The sequence below is a fragment of the Parus major genome, chromosome Z (genome assembly GCF_001522545.3).
Source record: "Parus major isolate Abel chromosome Z, Parus_major1.1, whole genome shotgun sequence".
In the NCBI taxonomy this organism is placed as follows: domain Eukaryota; kingdom Metazoa; phylum Chordata; class Aves; order Passeriformes; family Paridae; genus Parus; species Parus major.
Genome location: NC_031799.1, coordinates 51,444,949 through 51,460,336, shown reverse-complemented (window position 1 = coordinate 51,460,336; position 15,388 = coordinate 51,444,949). Strand labels below are relative to the sequence as shown.

Below are 15,388 nucleotides of genomic sequence, written 5' to 3'. Positions count from 1 at the left end.
CCTTCTGAAGGGCTGCAGAGCCCTCTGGGGTATGGGCCACTCCTCCCAGCTTTGTGTTGTCAGTGAAATTGCTGAGCAGGCCTCTGCCCCTTCACCCAAGTCACTGATGGGTAAGTTAAACAAGACTGGGCCCACTTTTGAAGCTTGGGGGACACCACTAGGGACAGGCCTCCAACTAGAGCCTGTTGGAGTTGTGCCACTGATTATGATCTCTGGGGTCTGCTGTTTAGCCAGTTCTCAGTCCACCTCCATGTCCACTCATCAAGTCCACTCCCCCCAAGACTGCCTATGAACACATTTTAAGAGGCAGCGGTGGAAGCCTTGCTGAAGACAACATCCACTGTTCTCCCTTCATCCATCCAACAGGTAGCTGTTTCTTCACAGCAGACAATCAGGTTAGTCAATTTAGTGAATCCATGCTGACTACTCCTGATCACCTTCTTGTCCTCTCTGTGAATAAAGATGGCTACCAGAATTCATTATTCCATCACCTTTCCAGGAATTGAGGTGAGGCTGAGTAGATGGTAGTTCCCTCTGGGCCTACCCTTCTTGCCCTTTTTGAAGGTCATTTAAGCTGGACTGGCACTGGAAATGCTAACTCATTAAAAAAATTACAGCTTATTAGATGATTTTTTTACCTTCAATTGATAATTGCAATAGTGCTACTAGCTACCTTGCTGTCAGTTATTGCCTGTAGTAACTGGAAAGAAACGGTTCCTCCTTGTTTTTCAAAAATTCACTGAGAGTAATTTTGCACAGATTTTACTGCAGTGTTATAGATGCCATGGTGGAGTTCAGACCTTTTTTCATGATTAAATCCTAGTGATGCAAGCAGTTTTTCCAAGCCACAGGAGCTTGGAAATCAGCTCCACTGGCACCCAGGCTCAGGCAGTCAACTCAGTCACAGCTCAGAGTCGGTACAACTCAGCATTTAAGATCTTGTTCATGGTCAGCAGAGAACAAGCCTCAGCAAAGCTATTTCTGAGAAATGCACAAGATAAGATGCCATTTTTAACTGACTTATTAAAAGTCTCCCACAGACTGAAAGTACATGCAAATTACAGTGTCAAATATGCATTTCAGGTGTGGCAAGTAGATTTTCTTGCAGTGGCACTAAATTCACTGCACCAGAAGAGCTGCCTGCCTTGTCTCCTGACCTATTTTACAGAGACCAGTCTCTCAACTCAGAGCAGGAGCAGACTGGCTCATGTGACAGCCAGACCATCTGTTTAAGATACAAGAGTACACCACAATGCTAGAAGACACCAGGACAACAGTTTGCATGTTAGTCTAGGAACTGAGGTCTCCCAGATAGGCGTGTCAATAGCAAACCTTCATTCTTTTATTCTCTGCCCATCCCAGCTTTAATTACAGGGACATGCTGCCTGAATAACTGATAGTAGGAGGAGGTCCCCATACAACTATAATAACAGAACTTTGTTATCAAAGTGTTTATGCCTTTCTATCCATAAATGAGCTCAGAAAGCATTCAGTTACTTGGGTAAGCTTAAGGCACTCCAGCACAGGCAGCCCTGAGGGTTCCTTCTGACCATCAAGCACAACTTCTTCCACCATGGCTGACAAGTTATTGCCAAGACTCATCCTTCTGAAACCTGTCTGAAGAACCGATGTACACTCTGAATATCTGTTTTCAATACCCTGTCTCATTATGTATAAAACAATCCTGTTGAAAAGATTAAGAAAGCTGTGCAACACTGGATTCAACCTCAAAGTATACACCCCTCCCTCCATTAAGTTGAAGAACCACAAAGTAATAATACTGTTATACAGTGGAAACTATGTTTAGCTTTACCAGGAGAGATTGAAAAAGTAATGGTACTAAGATAGTTATGCTGATGCAAGTGTTCACTCCAACTTGCTAGCTATCCTTCATCTTGCTCAAAATAGAAGTGAATTGCCAATTCAAGAAACTCACTGTAGTTCTGTTTCACAGAGACTGCTGAGTTTCACAAGAGTACTGGAGCATCTATGGTGTTAAGTACCCTTTTCCATTTCTACAAGTGAAGGCAATTTGTAGTGAAGCACCAGTGTGCTTATGGTTTGCTTCTATACCATCAAACCTCAGAGTGGCTACAAGGAAAAAAAAGACAAGCACACCTTTTCAGTAGGATACTGTGGTATTACAAGTTTGAGAGATAAAATAGCTACAGAAAGTAGCTCTAGTTACCACTATAATGAAAAACAGGAAACTGAGTTCAGCCAGCATCTTCACTGTGGATAGAACGCTGATGACATGCTGAAAGCCATGCTAGGTTTAAGTAAGATCTTTTAATAAGAAGACTAGAAAAGAGCTGTCTGACATGCACACACAAAAGGCAACAGAAGAGACAGTAGCTTCTTTAAGCAAGGTGACAACCAAGCTCAGCCTTTGAGAGCTGATGGCCTACTTAGGAAGCATGTGGCAGACAACTGCCTGCACCTAGAAGCTTTCTGGCCTAAGAAGCAAGGTTCACTCCTGTCTTCAAAAAGGATACAGGGAAATGCAGAACAGTCAGCTTCACTTCAATCCCTGGAAAAGGGTCAAGCAAATATCAGAAGCCACTTCCAAACACACAAAGCACATGGTGATGGGAAGTCAGCAAGGACTTAAGGGAATTCATGCTTAATCAACTCAATGCCTACCTGCTATGAAGATATCACTGGCAAGAGAGGAGCTTTAACACAGTCAATTTCAACTTTAAAGAGGCCTTTCAAAAAACTATCCCATAACACAATCCTAGGCAATCTGATGTGGAACAAAAATGGATAGCAAAACGGGCTGAAAACTGGCTGAACTTCCGAGCTCAAAGCATTGTGATCCCACAATGGTGCACATCAGCAGAATGTATTCGGGTCACTGCTGTTTTAACACCTTCATTAAGGACCTAAATGATGGAAAAGGGTACATCCTCAGGAAGTGTACTGAGTGTACACAACTGTACAGAATGCTTGATCAGATGCTGTAATTCAGGAAGACCTCAACAGGCTGGAGAAATGGGCTGTGGGATACCTCAAAAAATTCAGTATGAGGACGCAAAGCCCTGCATCCGCCAAGAGCAAGCCCATGCAGCAGTGTGTGCTGGAGGCCAACTGATTGAAAAGCAGTTTGGCATAGGGAAAGAAAAAAAAAACCCTGATGGAAAAATTGACCAAGAGCCAACAACATGCCTCAAGGCAAAGAAGGCAAACAGCCTTAAGATAATAATACTCAGGGAATCTTATCAATAAGGATAAATATTTGATTGAAGGGTGTACAGAAGGAAGTGACAGACTCTTTTTAGTGAAAATTTAAATACTGGAAGTTTCACTTAAACATGAGAAAGGTATTTTATTTTACGGGTCACTGGATGCAGGAACAGGATGCCCAGAGAGCTGTTCAAAAAACAACTTCACAGCATCCTGGGCAGCCTTGTCTATCTGAGCCAACAGGTTGGACAAGACAATATGCAGAAGTGCCTTCTAGCCTCAACTTCCCCGTGTCTGTCATTTTTGCATCCTGTAGATAGGAACAGAGATCAACCCATCCATACTGACATTGTTTCCCAAGTTCACCAACATCAGTTTGACTTTCTCCAGTCTTCAGTTTCTCCCACAAGTGAGAATTTACTCACAACTTCCTTTAAGAACAATATATGGTGCCAGTCTAAGTTCTCATCTAGTCAGAGAAGAAAGAAGTTTGTAGAAGCTCAGGCACATCTATTTTAAGTTTTCAGATTATACTGCAAACTGGTTTCATCTGTGGGTGGATAAAGTTAAGAGCAATAATTATAAAATAGCAACCAAGGAGGCTGGAAGTAGAACTTCAGACTCTCAGTGTATTTTTTGGAGTTGGAGAAGTGCCAGGCTTCCTTTCAGAGTAAGTGCTATGTAACAGCACTCCAGCAAACACCAAGTATTTATATTTGATCAGGTGCTAATAAGAAGTCTGTGAATTCACCAGGGTGGTAACTTGGAAGCAGAGGAGCATGCAAACAATAGTTTTCAGTTTCCAGTAACCAGAAGTTTGCAGTAGGAGTTTTAAAGTCCATCTCCACGAACTAGCAAATTCAAGACAGGCAATCACTGCAAGCCTGGTATTCCACAGGTATGATATCCTGATATTCTACTCTGGTATCTGTTTGATATACTACCTGTAAAATAACCTTGAAGCTCCCATCAGCTGTATAGAGTTAACAGAGGTAAACACAAGGTATGCAGAGTTTCCAAGAAGAAAAGCTGAGAAAGTTACAAGTAGCTGGCCACAAGTACAATAAAAGCAGTCAGAAAAGTCTGAGAAAGGGTAAGGGAGTCTGAGTCCTAGGACAGGTGGGATATTAAAGCTTTTGGAGTCCTCACCAAGAAACCAGTGATGTGAATCAATCACAATAAAATACTCTTTTCAGATAGCTGCCTGTCTCAAGGCAGACCATGGCAAGAACAGCCAACACCACCATGCTAGGAAGACACTCCTAGATGATACAAGTCTAGAGGGACCACAGCTAGATGACAGCAGAACTAAGTCATACAGAAAACTTCCTTTCTAACTCTGCACAGCCTAGCACTTCCAAATCTTAGCAGCAGCCTACTAAATCTGCACAGCCTTAGGAGGGCTGAATCCAAGTCTTCACACAGCAAAACATCATCTTCTTCTCACCTCTGCTATAAACTTAGTAACCAACTAATGCTGCCTTTTCTCCTCATTGTCAAGGCATTCGTCCTGGTGCACAAAGCAGATTTGCTATCGAAAGTGATAAACTGGTGCACTGGAGTCAAGGAGTCATGTGCAAGCAGAACTTCCTTCTATTTTAAAAAGAAAAGGCAGAGAGAAATCCAGACACTTCCCCATTTGTCTTACCCTCCTCAGCAGTGGATCTGCTTTGAAAACAAGATCTCAACTAGCTTGTATGGGTTTCAAAAGCTAAACCAGTTTTACAAATAACTCTACAACTAACCCTGCCATGCAACTTGAGGAATTGCTTTCTTCTGCATGTTTCTCCTCTCACCTGATGTTAAAAATAACCCAACCAAATAAAAGGAAAAAAACTCAAAACATGACAAACATGGTAGTACTCAGGTTCAGCTTTAGCTGTCTCCTCATCTGAAAGCTAACAAGGGTGAAGGGAGAATAAAGTCAAAAACACTCATGGTGGTCAGGCATCAAGACAATTTTTTACACAATTAGACTTCAGGGGAACAGAAAGATCTTTACAGGAACACACAGCCAATATACAAATGCTTTAGAAACAAGAATCTACAGCTCAAGTGTTTCATGTTTCCTGCAGCATGACTGTGAAAGCCAAGTACTTAGCTAAAATGTCCTTTACATCTAAAAGATAAGATGCTGTCAAAAATCAAGGTATCCTGGTTCCTAAAACAATTGTCCACTACTTTAGATAATAGAAGTTCTGCAAGACTCTCCTAAGATTTAGAAAACTCGAGACTAATCTACTTAGATGGCCTCAGTAAACAGCATGAAATATTTTCTTTCCCTTTCCAATGACCTGCTGCTCTAGTAGCATTACCCACTGTTCTTGAAAAGCAACCTAAGGTTCATGAGACTTTAAAGTTACACAGAATTTGAAGTACTACTTTATTCCCATAGTTGAATCAAAATCCAAAAGAAGACACACAGGCAGGTGTTCCTGTCCCCCAGGCTTCTCTGACTCAGGATAAAGTGGTGTTCTTACTCAATGGATTAAAAAAAAAGGTAAGAAAAGCATGCTTTAAAGAATACAAAGCAGTGATGGCAGAGGTTTAGCCACTTCTATGTTATACATAAGTGGAAATAAAAATTGAAGTACTTTATGAGCAGAAAACCTCCCTTTTACTTCTGAACTTTCTCCACTCAGAGGTTTTCAGCTCTAGGTACTTGTAGCTTGCAGCAGATTTCAGGAAGTATTTGCTCAGAGAAAACACAAGGAACCCAGAAAAAGCAAATTACCTGCTTCATGGTGATGGACCAGCTATTGTCACTAGCCCTCTTCCCAAAGGGATATCCTAGTCTGCCTATGGACAGCTGTCCTTGTAGAATCTGACTCAAAGACACTTTGAAGCAGGAGACTTGGACCAAAATTTCTGCAGAACCAATCTCCACCAGACTCTCCCAAAAGGCCAGAGAGAAGATTAGAACAGCTCCTACTCAAGAATCAATAAATAACAAATGCAGAGCTTTAAGCCTAACTCAGACTTGAATGCTGACCTCCCTTTGTTACTTGGCTACTGAAGTTACTCAGCACTATTAGTTGATTAGTGAGCCAGTATCTCGAAAGATCAATAATCCACAATCAAAGAATAAGATTTTTAAGATTAACACTGGAAGTGTTCAAGGCCAGAACAGACAGAGCTCTGAGCAATCTGGTCTAGTGAGACATGTCCCTGTCCACAGCATGGAGCTTTTAAGCTCCGTCTTTGAGCTCCCTTCCAACCCAAACCATTTCATCATTCTGAGACTGAGACATACAAACCACGCAAAGAGTGGTTTTTCCTGTTTATCTCCACTTACTATACTCCTTCTGTAGACTACTCAGTGCAAGCATTGACTTACAGCTAGGAATACCTGTTTATTGAACTCTTTTTCTGAGGTAGGAAAGAGGTTACCATATTTCTCTTCTTGCCAGTGTGTGAAATACTATGCTGAAGAAGGGACATCCCATACACAGCAGAGCTGTTGATGTACTTCCATCAAGAGGGTAAGACATATGCCTTTTTCTGCTAATTCAGCTGGAAGGGAAAAAAAAAATTACGTTCTCTTCCTACTGATATCCTTTTATTCTGCACGGATCATAGCCTAGTGCCATTTCCAGGTCAAGCACAGAACTGCTCTCAAGTCTAAACACCACTTACCTCAGCCACTTTTGCTCTGCCTTTTAGAGTACTTCTATGCTGCAAAGTGCCTAGAACGGAATGGTACTACATACAGGGTACAGGAAGGTGGATTTAATTTCTATTGCTTATGGAAAAACTGGGCAAGAACTTTCCAGCTTACCAGATCACAGCCTGAAGCTAGAGTTATTTCTGTTACCAGGTTGTCAGGAATACTGATACGCTTCTTAAAATCTCAAACCAGTAAAGCAGAGAGAAGCTTGTTTGCACTCCAAAAGCAACGAAGTTCTTTAATACAATTGAGTTAAGACATTATAGGGTATGAGATACTCCTCAGAACACTGCCTCTCACCAGCTATACAGCAGCATGGACAAACAGTGCTAACAGCTGCAGCTCCTCAGCTGCAAGATTTGTGAAGGCAGCTGCCAATTTCTGTTGCTACTGGTTTGCCAGACAACTACCTAGTTACATGATTAAACCATCAATCAGACAGAATCATCCACAATTTCTACCCCTGACTTAGTTACATATACTTTTCTCAGCAGGTGATCAACTGACTAATTTGTTAGATGAAAGCCTAAGCTCCTGAAGAGCAGGTAAGCCTTGATTCTCATTAGAGCAACAGTGGGCAAATGTTCAGAAGAGGACTCCTTACATGGGCAGGAAGAAGTGCTGAATCCCTATATCACAGTTGCACACAACAAATGGTGAAATATGGAAGAGGCCAAGCTACCTTGACTCAGTCTCCTGTAGCATGGGAGTGTATTGGGCCAGACACTGCTGACAACCTCAAGGCTTTTGGAGCTTAGGAGATCCATCCTACCCAGAAGCAGCTCCATATTCCCCAGGACAACAGCCATAGAAGAAGCTCTTCTTGCCACCAGGAGCTCAGTAACACCCTGTATGCACAAACCAGCTCTGCCAGAACTGCTTTTGAGTCCACATCGTCCCTTGCAGTTCTTTTTCCCAGGAAATCCTACCTTAAAAATTTCTGGAAGACTTATCTACAGAGATAACAAGTCCTTGCAAGCGTAGCTAATGGATCGCAATGCAGTACTGAATTATCACCACGGGGAAGGCACTTCACAGAGTTCACTAGTGTCCTGTGAACATATGCCAGAGCTAAGGAAAGGAAAACTGACAGAGATACGCCTGCAGAGTGCCCTGTCTGTGTCAGTGCTGGGAAGAAGTTAGCAGGAGTTCAGCCTGGAAAGGACAATCACAGACAAGCTGATGTTAAGGACACAATGCCAACTCCAAGGCTTCCCCATAAGGGCTACAAGGACACAGCAGAGGAGCTGCAGCAATGCCTGAAAAATTCACACCTATCTGTAGACGGTATGAGCCACAGCAGATACAGTAAATAAAATACTGCCTCTCACAACCCTTCTGTGACACCGCGGCTACCAGTGTCCCTCGCAGAAAGGGACACGGTGCCTTCTCCTCCACAGAGCCTATCTGGGCTCTTGCAATGGATGTCAGCAGCGCCTAGGGCTTCACCTCCCCACGGAGAGACGAAGCCGGGAAAAGGGATGTGTCAGGGAAACACACACACACAGTCTTTCTCCCCGCTCTCCTTCAATACCAGAGGTCCCCTCAAATACCGCGTCCCCTTCCCCCGGGCCATACCTTGTCGGCGATGCTGCGGGGCAGGAGCAGGTCGGGGCTGGGGGTGAGCGCCGGCCCCATCTCCTCGCTGCTGGACGTGGCCAGGGGATGAGGCATCTCCCGCAGCGACTTGGGCCCGGAGGACGGGAGGGGCTTAGGGGCGCTCGCCGCGCCGCCCGACATCGCGCCGGGGCCGGGCTGCGACCGAGGCAAGGAGGGAGGGAGCAGAGGCCGCGCCGCCTCGGCGAGAAGCTGCGGGGCCGCGGCCGGAGCCTGCCCGCCACCGCCGCGATACGAGGAGGCGCAGGAGGCGGCGGCTGCGGCGACGACGGAGGAGGAGGAGCGAGCGCAGCATCCGCCTGCGCCACCGCCCGCCCCTTTCCAAAGCGACATCCGCGCCACCTGCCGCCCCGCCCCGCCCGGCCCGGCCCGGCCCGGCGCCAGAGATACCCTCCTCGGCAGGCAGAGGCGCCCGGGGCAAGCCATCAGCACTCGAGGAGCCCCGGCTGGACCGGGGGAAGCAGCGGAGCTGGCGGAGCCCCAGGCGGGCCGGGCCGAGCCCGGGGAGGCACCCTGCCACCGAGCGGCCCCGACAGTGACTCCGGCGGTGTGGCCGCACGCTGCCGAACGGCGGGTTAAGTGCCAGAAAAGCAATCCAGCTCCTCGATTTTTCCATGCTCGCCGACCTCAAACTATGCTCACGTTGGAAGGGGAATTTGTAAACGGGCAGGTTGCGATGCAGGACCGACCCCAGCCGGGCTCAGGAGGGACAAGGCCCGGCCTCCGGGAGTCCCTCATGGTGGGAGTGCACCGCAGGCAGATACACTGAGAGGTGTCTTGCACGCAAGGCCTGCATATAAACATCCTTTCACTGATGCTATATGCCTACTTTTGCCTCAGAGATCTCACGTTGAGAGATATTGCCAAGAACGTTTCATCGTGCTGAAATGAGCTGAATGACATATCAGAACTTCTAGAAGTCATCCATGCAAATGTGTCTAACAGCATGGATCCCTTACAAAAATTCAGTGATCTATCCACATTTAACACCGTGAAAAAAGTGTTCATGGTCATCAGAATAACCAATAAATGGGAGAAAAATCATAGTCTGGTCTAAGATGCTTCCTGAGCAGGTAAAGCAGCTAAATCTGGCAGATGAATTACTTATTTTTCCAAATAATTTGCTCAAATATAATTAGACATGATAGAATAACATGCCACTGGGGAAAGTGATGTATGACTATCACAGTCCCTTCCAGCTACAGGTAGGTATGTGACCAGATAAGATTTGGATTCTGTAAACATTCCACTTGTGTTTAAATTTTCCTGGGGAGTAAAGACCAGTGAAATCAAATGGGCAGTACTAATACCTAAAGCTAAGGTACCAAGTTGTACAGGTGTCACTGCCAGGTGCCACACAGCAGGACAAGCATGAGAGCACTACACTGTGGATTGTCATGACAAAAATAAATGCTGTGTATCAAAGGGAAAAAAATATGGGGGAAAAGATCAATCCTTACTATAAATCTTACATAATGTTTGAACTCCAGCAGAGATCAAAAGTCCAAAGCAAGTGCCAGGCCCTAGTGAGAAAGTGGCTATGAAATAGTCCTTCTTCATTACACTTCAGAAACAACAGCCTATTTATCTATCAGGAAAAGGAAGTAATACACATTAGTCAGCTTAAATACATGCATCCCAACCTTCTTTTAGACTATCCAAATCTTAAGTGGAAACTATTGTGATAAAGCAGCAGGCAGGTTTGTGTATCTGCCACACTGCTCAGGAATTGGTTCCCTTCCGTTTTGTGACAGTCTGTATCTCAGAGGTTTATGACTTAATGAGAGCTCTTCCTCTCTTTTCCCATAAGCATCCTCACCCAGCTGTGTTTCCAGCTCAATCCTTTTCCAAAGGAAGCCTGTCAGGGACACCAACACCTTCTTACACTTGGAAACCTGGGTTATCCAAGAATCCTAGTTCCACAGAATCCTAGTTCTGTGCAAGTACAAATTACCTTCTACTCATTAAACCTTGGCTTATTGTTAGACCTTATCAGAATTCCTGTGTTCAATTGTAGGACTTTTATACAAGATGCTGTCAAACTGATCAAAGTTCTGAGGGGAGCACTGAGACGGTTGGTGACCATCTGCAAGCAGCAGCTGCAGGGTGAGGCTTTTTGAGCCTGGAGCAGATAGCTTCAAGGGCAATTAATTGCAACCTCCAGTATCTCAGAGAGAAGGGGTGGAAAAGATGGAAGTGGGCTTACCACAGCAGACCACAGCAGAAGGGCAACAGACAAAAGACATCAACTGAAACAGGAAATTCCTGATGGATGTTAGAAACAACATGTTTTCCCACTGAAGATAAGTCAAGAGGCAGAGCAGGTTGCAAAGAGAGCTTGTGCAGTCCACCCTTGGAGATTCTCAAGATGATCTGGTGCAATCTCACATCTGACCCTCCTTTAAGCAAGAGATTGGACCAGAGGTCTCCCTACATCCCTTCTAGCCTGAATGATTCAGTGCTGCTACAGAAGTCATTATGTCTGGTTTCTGAGGTTATGTAAGGTGATATATCAATTATCCTGATTATCCTGCATACAAGGATGAAGTTCCAAGCTCCAGAGATTCACTTGTCTAGTTTCCTGAGATAGGGCAATATATGCCTCTTTTTTATTAATTAAAATTATCTGTGTTACCTGTTTCTCCTATGTCATCCATACTCATTTCATCCAGCATAGAAGCATTTTCATATAACTAACTGGATCGGTATATGCAAAATGCAAGAATATTTGTGCACCTCTGAATACAAGTAAGCTGAAGTCTCGTTAGAAAAAGTTCAAAAAGACATTAATGGAAGAGCTCTTACCCAGGAAAATTACAAACCTGCTGATTATTATGGTGATATTCCTAAATTCTGGCTATGAAAATTATGTTAAATTTCAGAATTCCAACAGCATAGCATGCTGGAAAGTCAAGATGTTGACACTAAGTCAACACTTAAATGCAATTTTAAAAAATGCTTTTAAAAAAAAACAAAACAAAAAATGGACAGGGTAAGCAGTCTAACCCTGTTTTAATGACTAATGACAGATGTCTCTTGTCCTCTGACTTTGGTGAGTACCAAATCTGCACAGATTTATACAGAGAGCAATCTAGGTTTAACAGTTGATACATATGTTAGGTAGAAAATACAATCAGTGATACTGAGAAACGAGAAGACCAAGTTGGATGGCGGTCTGAGTGACCTGGTCTAATGTTCCCTGCCTATGACAGAAGGGTTTGAAACTGGATTATTTTTAAGGTCCCTTCCGACCCAAACCATTCTATGTTCTATTAGAAGAGATCAAAAATCATAAATAGATTAAACTTACCTTAAACGTGTAATCTTAAAAATTTGTACAACTGTCTGGTCTTCGCTGTATTCTCTGTAAGTTCATATTATGCACTAAGGTGAGCTTTTAGCTTCTTCTTTAGCTATAGGGGAAACCCATTTCTATTTTTTTTAACATGGAAGATGACTCTATTATGTAGTTGATTTCAAGAACAGGAACTTCAAAAAGAAGATAGAACATTGAATCTGAAATTACAGTTAGGAGCAAATTCTTGTACTTTGATTAGAGCTAGCTACACAATATGAACAGGGGTTGTAAAGAACTCCAACTCTATTGTGGAAGAAATGAAACAGAAAAGGAAAGGAAAGAAAAAAATACACGCCATGTATTGCATGTATGTGTACATGCTGACTTCTTGTAGTAATTGTTTTCTACACACAAGTAGGAACCTCTAAATGTGTCAGCATGTGGTTATCTGACTCCAATAGCAGGCACAAGAGGTACTGCCAAAAACTGAGGAAGGAAAGTGTCTGTTTTGCTAATACCAGCAGTGCAATAAATGTCCTAATTCTGCTAGGAAATTATGACTGAGTAAAACCATGGTTGTATATCCTTCTTCACTGTGATGGTTTAATTTTATCACCATAATATTTTCCTTGATGTTTTATTGATAATTTTCCTTTTGTTAAACATCGACCAAGCTAAAACTATTCTGCACATGAAACATGCAAGCAGAATAAAATAAACAGTGAAAACCAAAATCAGTGGCAGGCTGAAAAGAGACTGTTATCCAATGTCCACATCTTAACCCAAGTCAACTTGAAGAAACTGGCATGCTCTCCTAGCAAAATCATAACTATTATGTTTATATCATTTCAGCTCAGATGCATGATGATACACAGAGGTATAATATTAACTGGACATGAAGACAAATGTTCAGTTTGTGGATCAAGAATCTCACCAATTCAAGAAAGATGTCACCAGTTTCACATGTTTTTTCCTGAAAAAAATAGTTCTGTCTCTGTATCACTGAAAAGTCCTCTAGGCTGCCTCTTATGATTGTCTACCAGGATGAACAGGGAGAGGAATGATCCACAGATGATGTTCAGGAAAACCTATTTACAGATTTAAGGAAAGCACCTATCTAGCAGTGCTGTTCTGATTTGGAGTGCCAGTTACGCCAGTAATACCACCCAGGATGTTTTTCTAATGGCAGATGGCTTTTTAAGTGCTCAGTGTGAGCCTGAGGGCTCTCAGTTTTCTCTTAACATTCTTTTTGTAATGCATCTTTATCTTCTTGTCCAGATGAGACATAAAATAGCAACAGGGTTTACAATGACTATCAGGAGGCTAAATTCATGTTGTATTTATTTACTAGACCAGACATGTAAAGCCCACCTGCTTTTCATCAAGTATTCTATTTAAAGATTAAATTCTAGGATTCTCAATAGCATACTCCAGACAGTACAAACAATAAGGTAGGCTTGAGGCCACAGATATACTGGCAGGCTTGGCTGGTTTGACCAGGTCAAAGGCAGTAAAGTTTTTTTTCCTGCTGTCAGCAGCCTCTCTCCCCTCAATTGCTTTGTCTTTTCCCCACTGTGCTTTACCTTGGCAAGGATAACTTGTGTCTGCCTGTACATAGGCACACATGAAACTACAATAGAACAAGACCATTCTAGAAGATGTAAAAAACCCCAAACATCCAGCTGTCTTTTCAAAAAGGGTACTTCCTTACATATGCTATTAGAGCTCATGTCTTGTACTGCAGAGATTGGAGAGGGCAGGCTTGTAAGATAATACATAAGCTTTACTGCATCAAAAGCCTTCAAAGCAGTCAAGTTTTATGAGGGTGCCATAAACAGAATTGTGGGAACAAAGGACACTTGTGATACAAAGCAGAAGCCTTTGCTAAATGGCTGTTAAATGAAAAATCAAAAATCCAATCAAGGAGAAAGACTGTAACTAGAGATACAGAATCTTTATACAATTGGATATGGAAATCCCAACCAATCTAAAATGTTTAAAGACTCCTCAAGATGCATTTTATTTGTTTGTGTGGGTTTTTTGTGACATATACAATAAATAGAGAAAGGGAGTGTTTAGGATGGATATGTATCAGTAGCACTGCCATATGGAAATAAAAACAGCACTCTGGAAGATCTTGGTTCAAACCTAAGGAGACAGCATGCACATACTATTTTGACTTAGGGGGGAAAGAACCCAACATGTAAATCACTATTCTACCTCAGTCTCTAGTGACTAGAACTGCCCATGGTCATTCTGAAATCACAAGATCATAGAATCACAGAATCACGAGGTTGGGTGACCTGCAAATCATGAAGTCCAACCCATACCCTAACCATACCCTCAATTAAACTGTGGGACTGAGTGCCATGTCCAGTCTTTTTTTAAAGATACCCAAGGGTGGTGACTCCACCACCTCCCCGGGCAGACCATTCCAATACTTTATCACTCATTTTGTGGAAAACTTTTTCCTAATATCCAACCTATATTTCCCTTGGCACTGCTTAAGACTGCGTCCTCTCATTCTGTCAGTTGCTCCCTGGAGAAAGAGACCAACCTCCACATGACTACAACCACCTTTCAGGGAGTTGTAGAGAGTGATGAGGTCACCTCTGAGTCTCCTTTTCTCCAGGCTAAACAATCCCAGCTCCCTCAGCCATTCCTCACAGGGCTTGTGTTCCCAGCCCCTCACCAGCCTCGTTGCCTCCTCTGGACTCGCTCAAGCATCTCAACGTCCTTCCTGAATTGAGGGGCCAGGACTGGACACAGAACTCCAGGTGTGGCCACACCAGTGCCCAGTACAGGAGAAGAATGACCTCTCTACTCCTGCTGGCCACACCATTCCTGATAAAGACCAGGATGCTGTTGGCCTTTTTGGCTACCAGGGCACACTGCTGGCTCATGTTCAGCTGCTGTCACCAGCACCCCCAGGTCCCTTTCTGCCTGGGCAGTGTCCAGCCACAAAATCCCCAACCTATAGTGTTGTAGGGGGTTATTGTGGCCAAAATGCAGGACTCAGCACTTGGTCTCATTAAACTTCACCTTACTGGACTCTGCTCATCCATCCAACCATTCCAGGTTTCTCTGCAGAGCCCTCCTACCTTCCAATAGATTGACACACGCTCCCAGCTTAGTGTTGTCTGCAAATTTACTAATGAAGGACTCAGCTCTCTTATCCATGTCATCAATAAAAATATTGAACAGAACTGGCCCCAGCACAGACCCCTGAAGATCACCACTGGTGCCCAGCCCCCAGCTGGATGTGGCACCATTCACCACCACTCTCTGGGCCAGACCATCCAGTCAGTTCGTAACCCAGCACAGAGTGCTCCTGTCCAAGCTGTGGGCTGCCAGCTTCTCCAGGAGTGTGCTGTGGGAGCGCACTGTGCAGTGTCAAAGCCTTGCTGAAGTCCAAACAGTCAATATTCATGGCCTTTCCTGCATCCAACAAGCAGGTCACCTGGTCATAAAAGGAGACCAGGTTGGTCAAACACAACCTACCCCTCCTAAACCCATGCTGGCTGGGTCTGATACTGTGGCCATCCCCGTAAGTGCTGTGTGATGGCACTTAGTATAAACTACTACATTACCTTATTGGGTACAGAGGTCAGGCTAGCTCT

At 43.7% G+C, this 15,388-nt stretch overlaps 1 protein-coding gene and 1 long non-coding RNA gene across 2 annotated transcripts in view; one reads left to right on the top strand and one right to left on the bottom strand.

Moving 5' to 3' along the window:
* Positions 1-8,711, bottom strand: part of SNX30 (sorting nexin family member 30) — a 48,848-nt gene extending 40,137 nt beyond the window's left edge. The window contains exon 1 of the mRNA XM_015652717.3: positions 8,432-8,711. Within this exon, the coding sequence (XP_015508203.1) occupies positions 8,432-8,593 (162 nt within the window). The 5' untranslated portion in view covers positions 8,594-8,711. The remainder of the gene's footprint in view (positions 1-8,431) is intronic.
* A 38-nt stretch (positions 8,712-8,749) lies between these two features.
* On the top strand, positions 8,750-14,133 carry LOC109023011. The gene is made up of 2 exons (XR_002002503.2): positions 8,750-9,543; positions 10,488-14,133. It is a non-coding gene; the product is annotated as an uncharacterized LOC109023011 (long non-coding RNA).
* Positions 14,134-15,388: the final 1,255 nt, after the last annotated feature.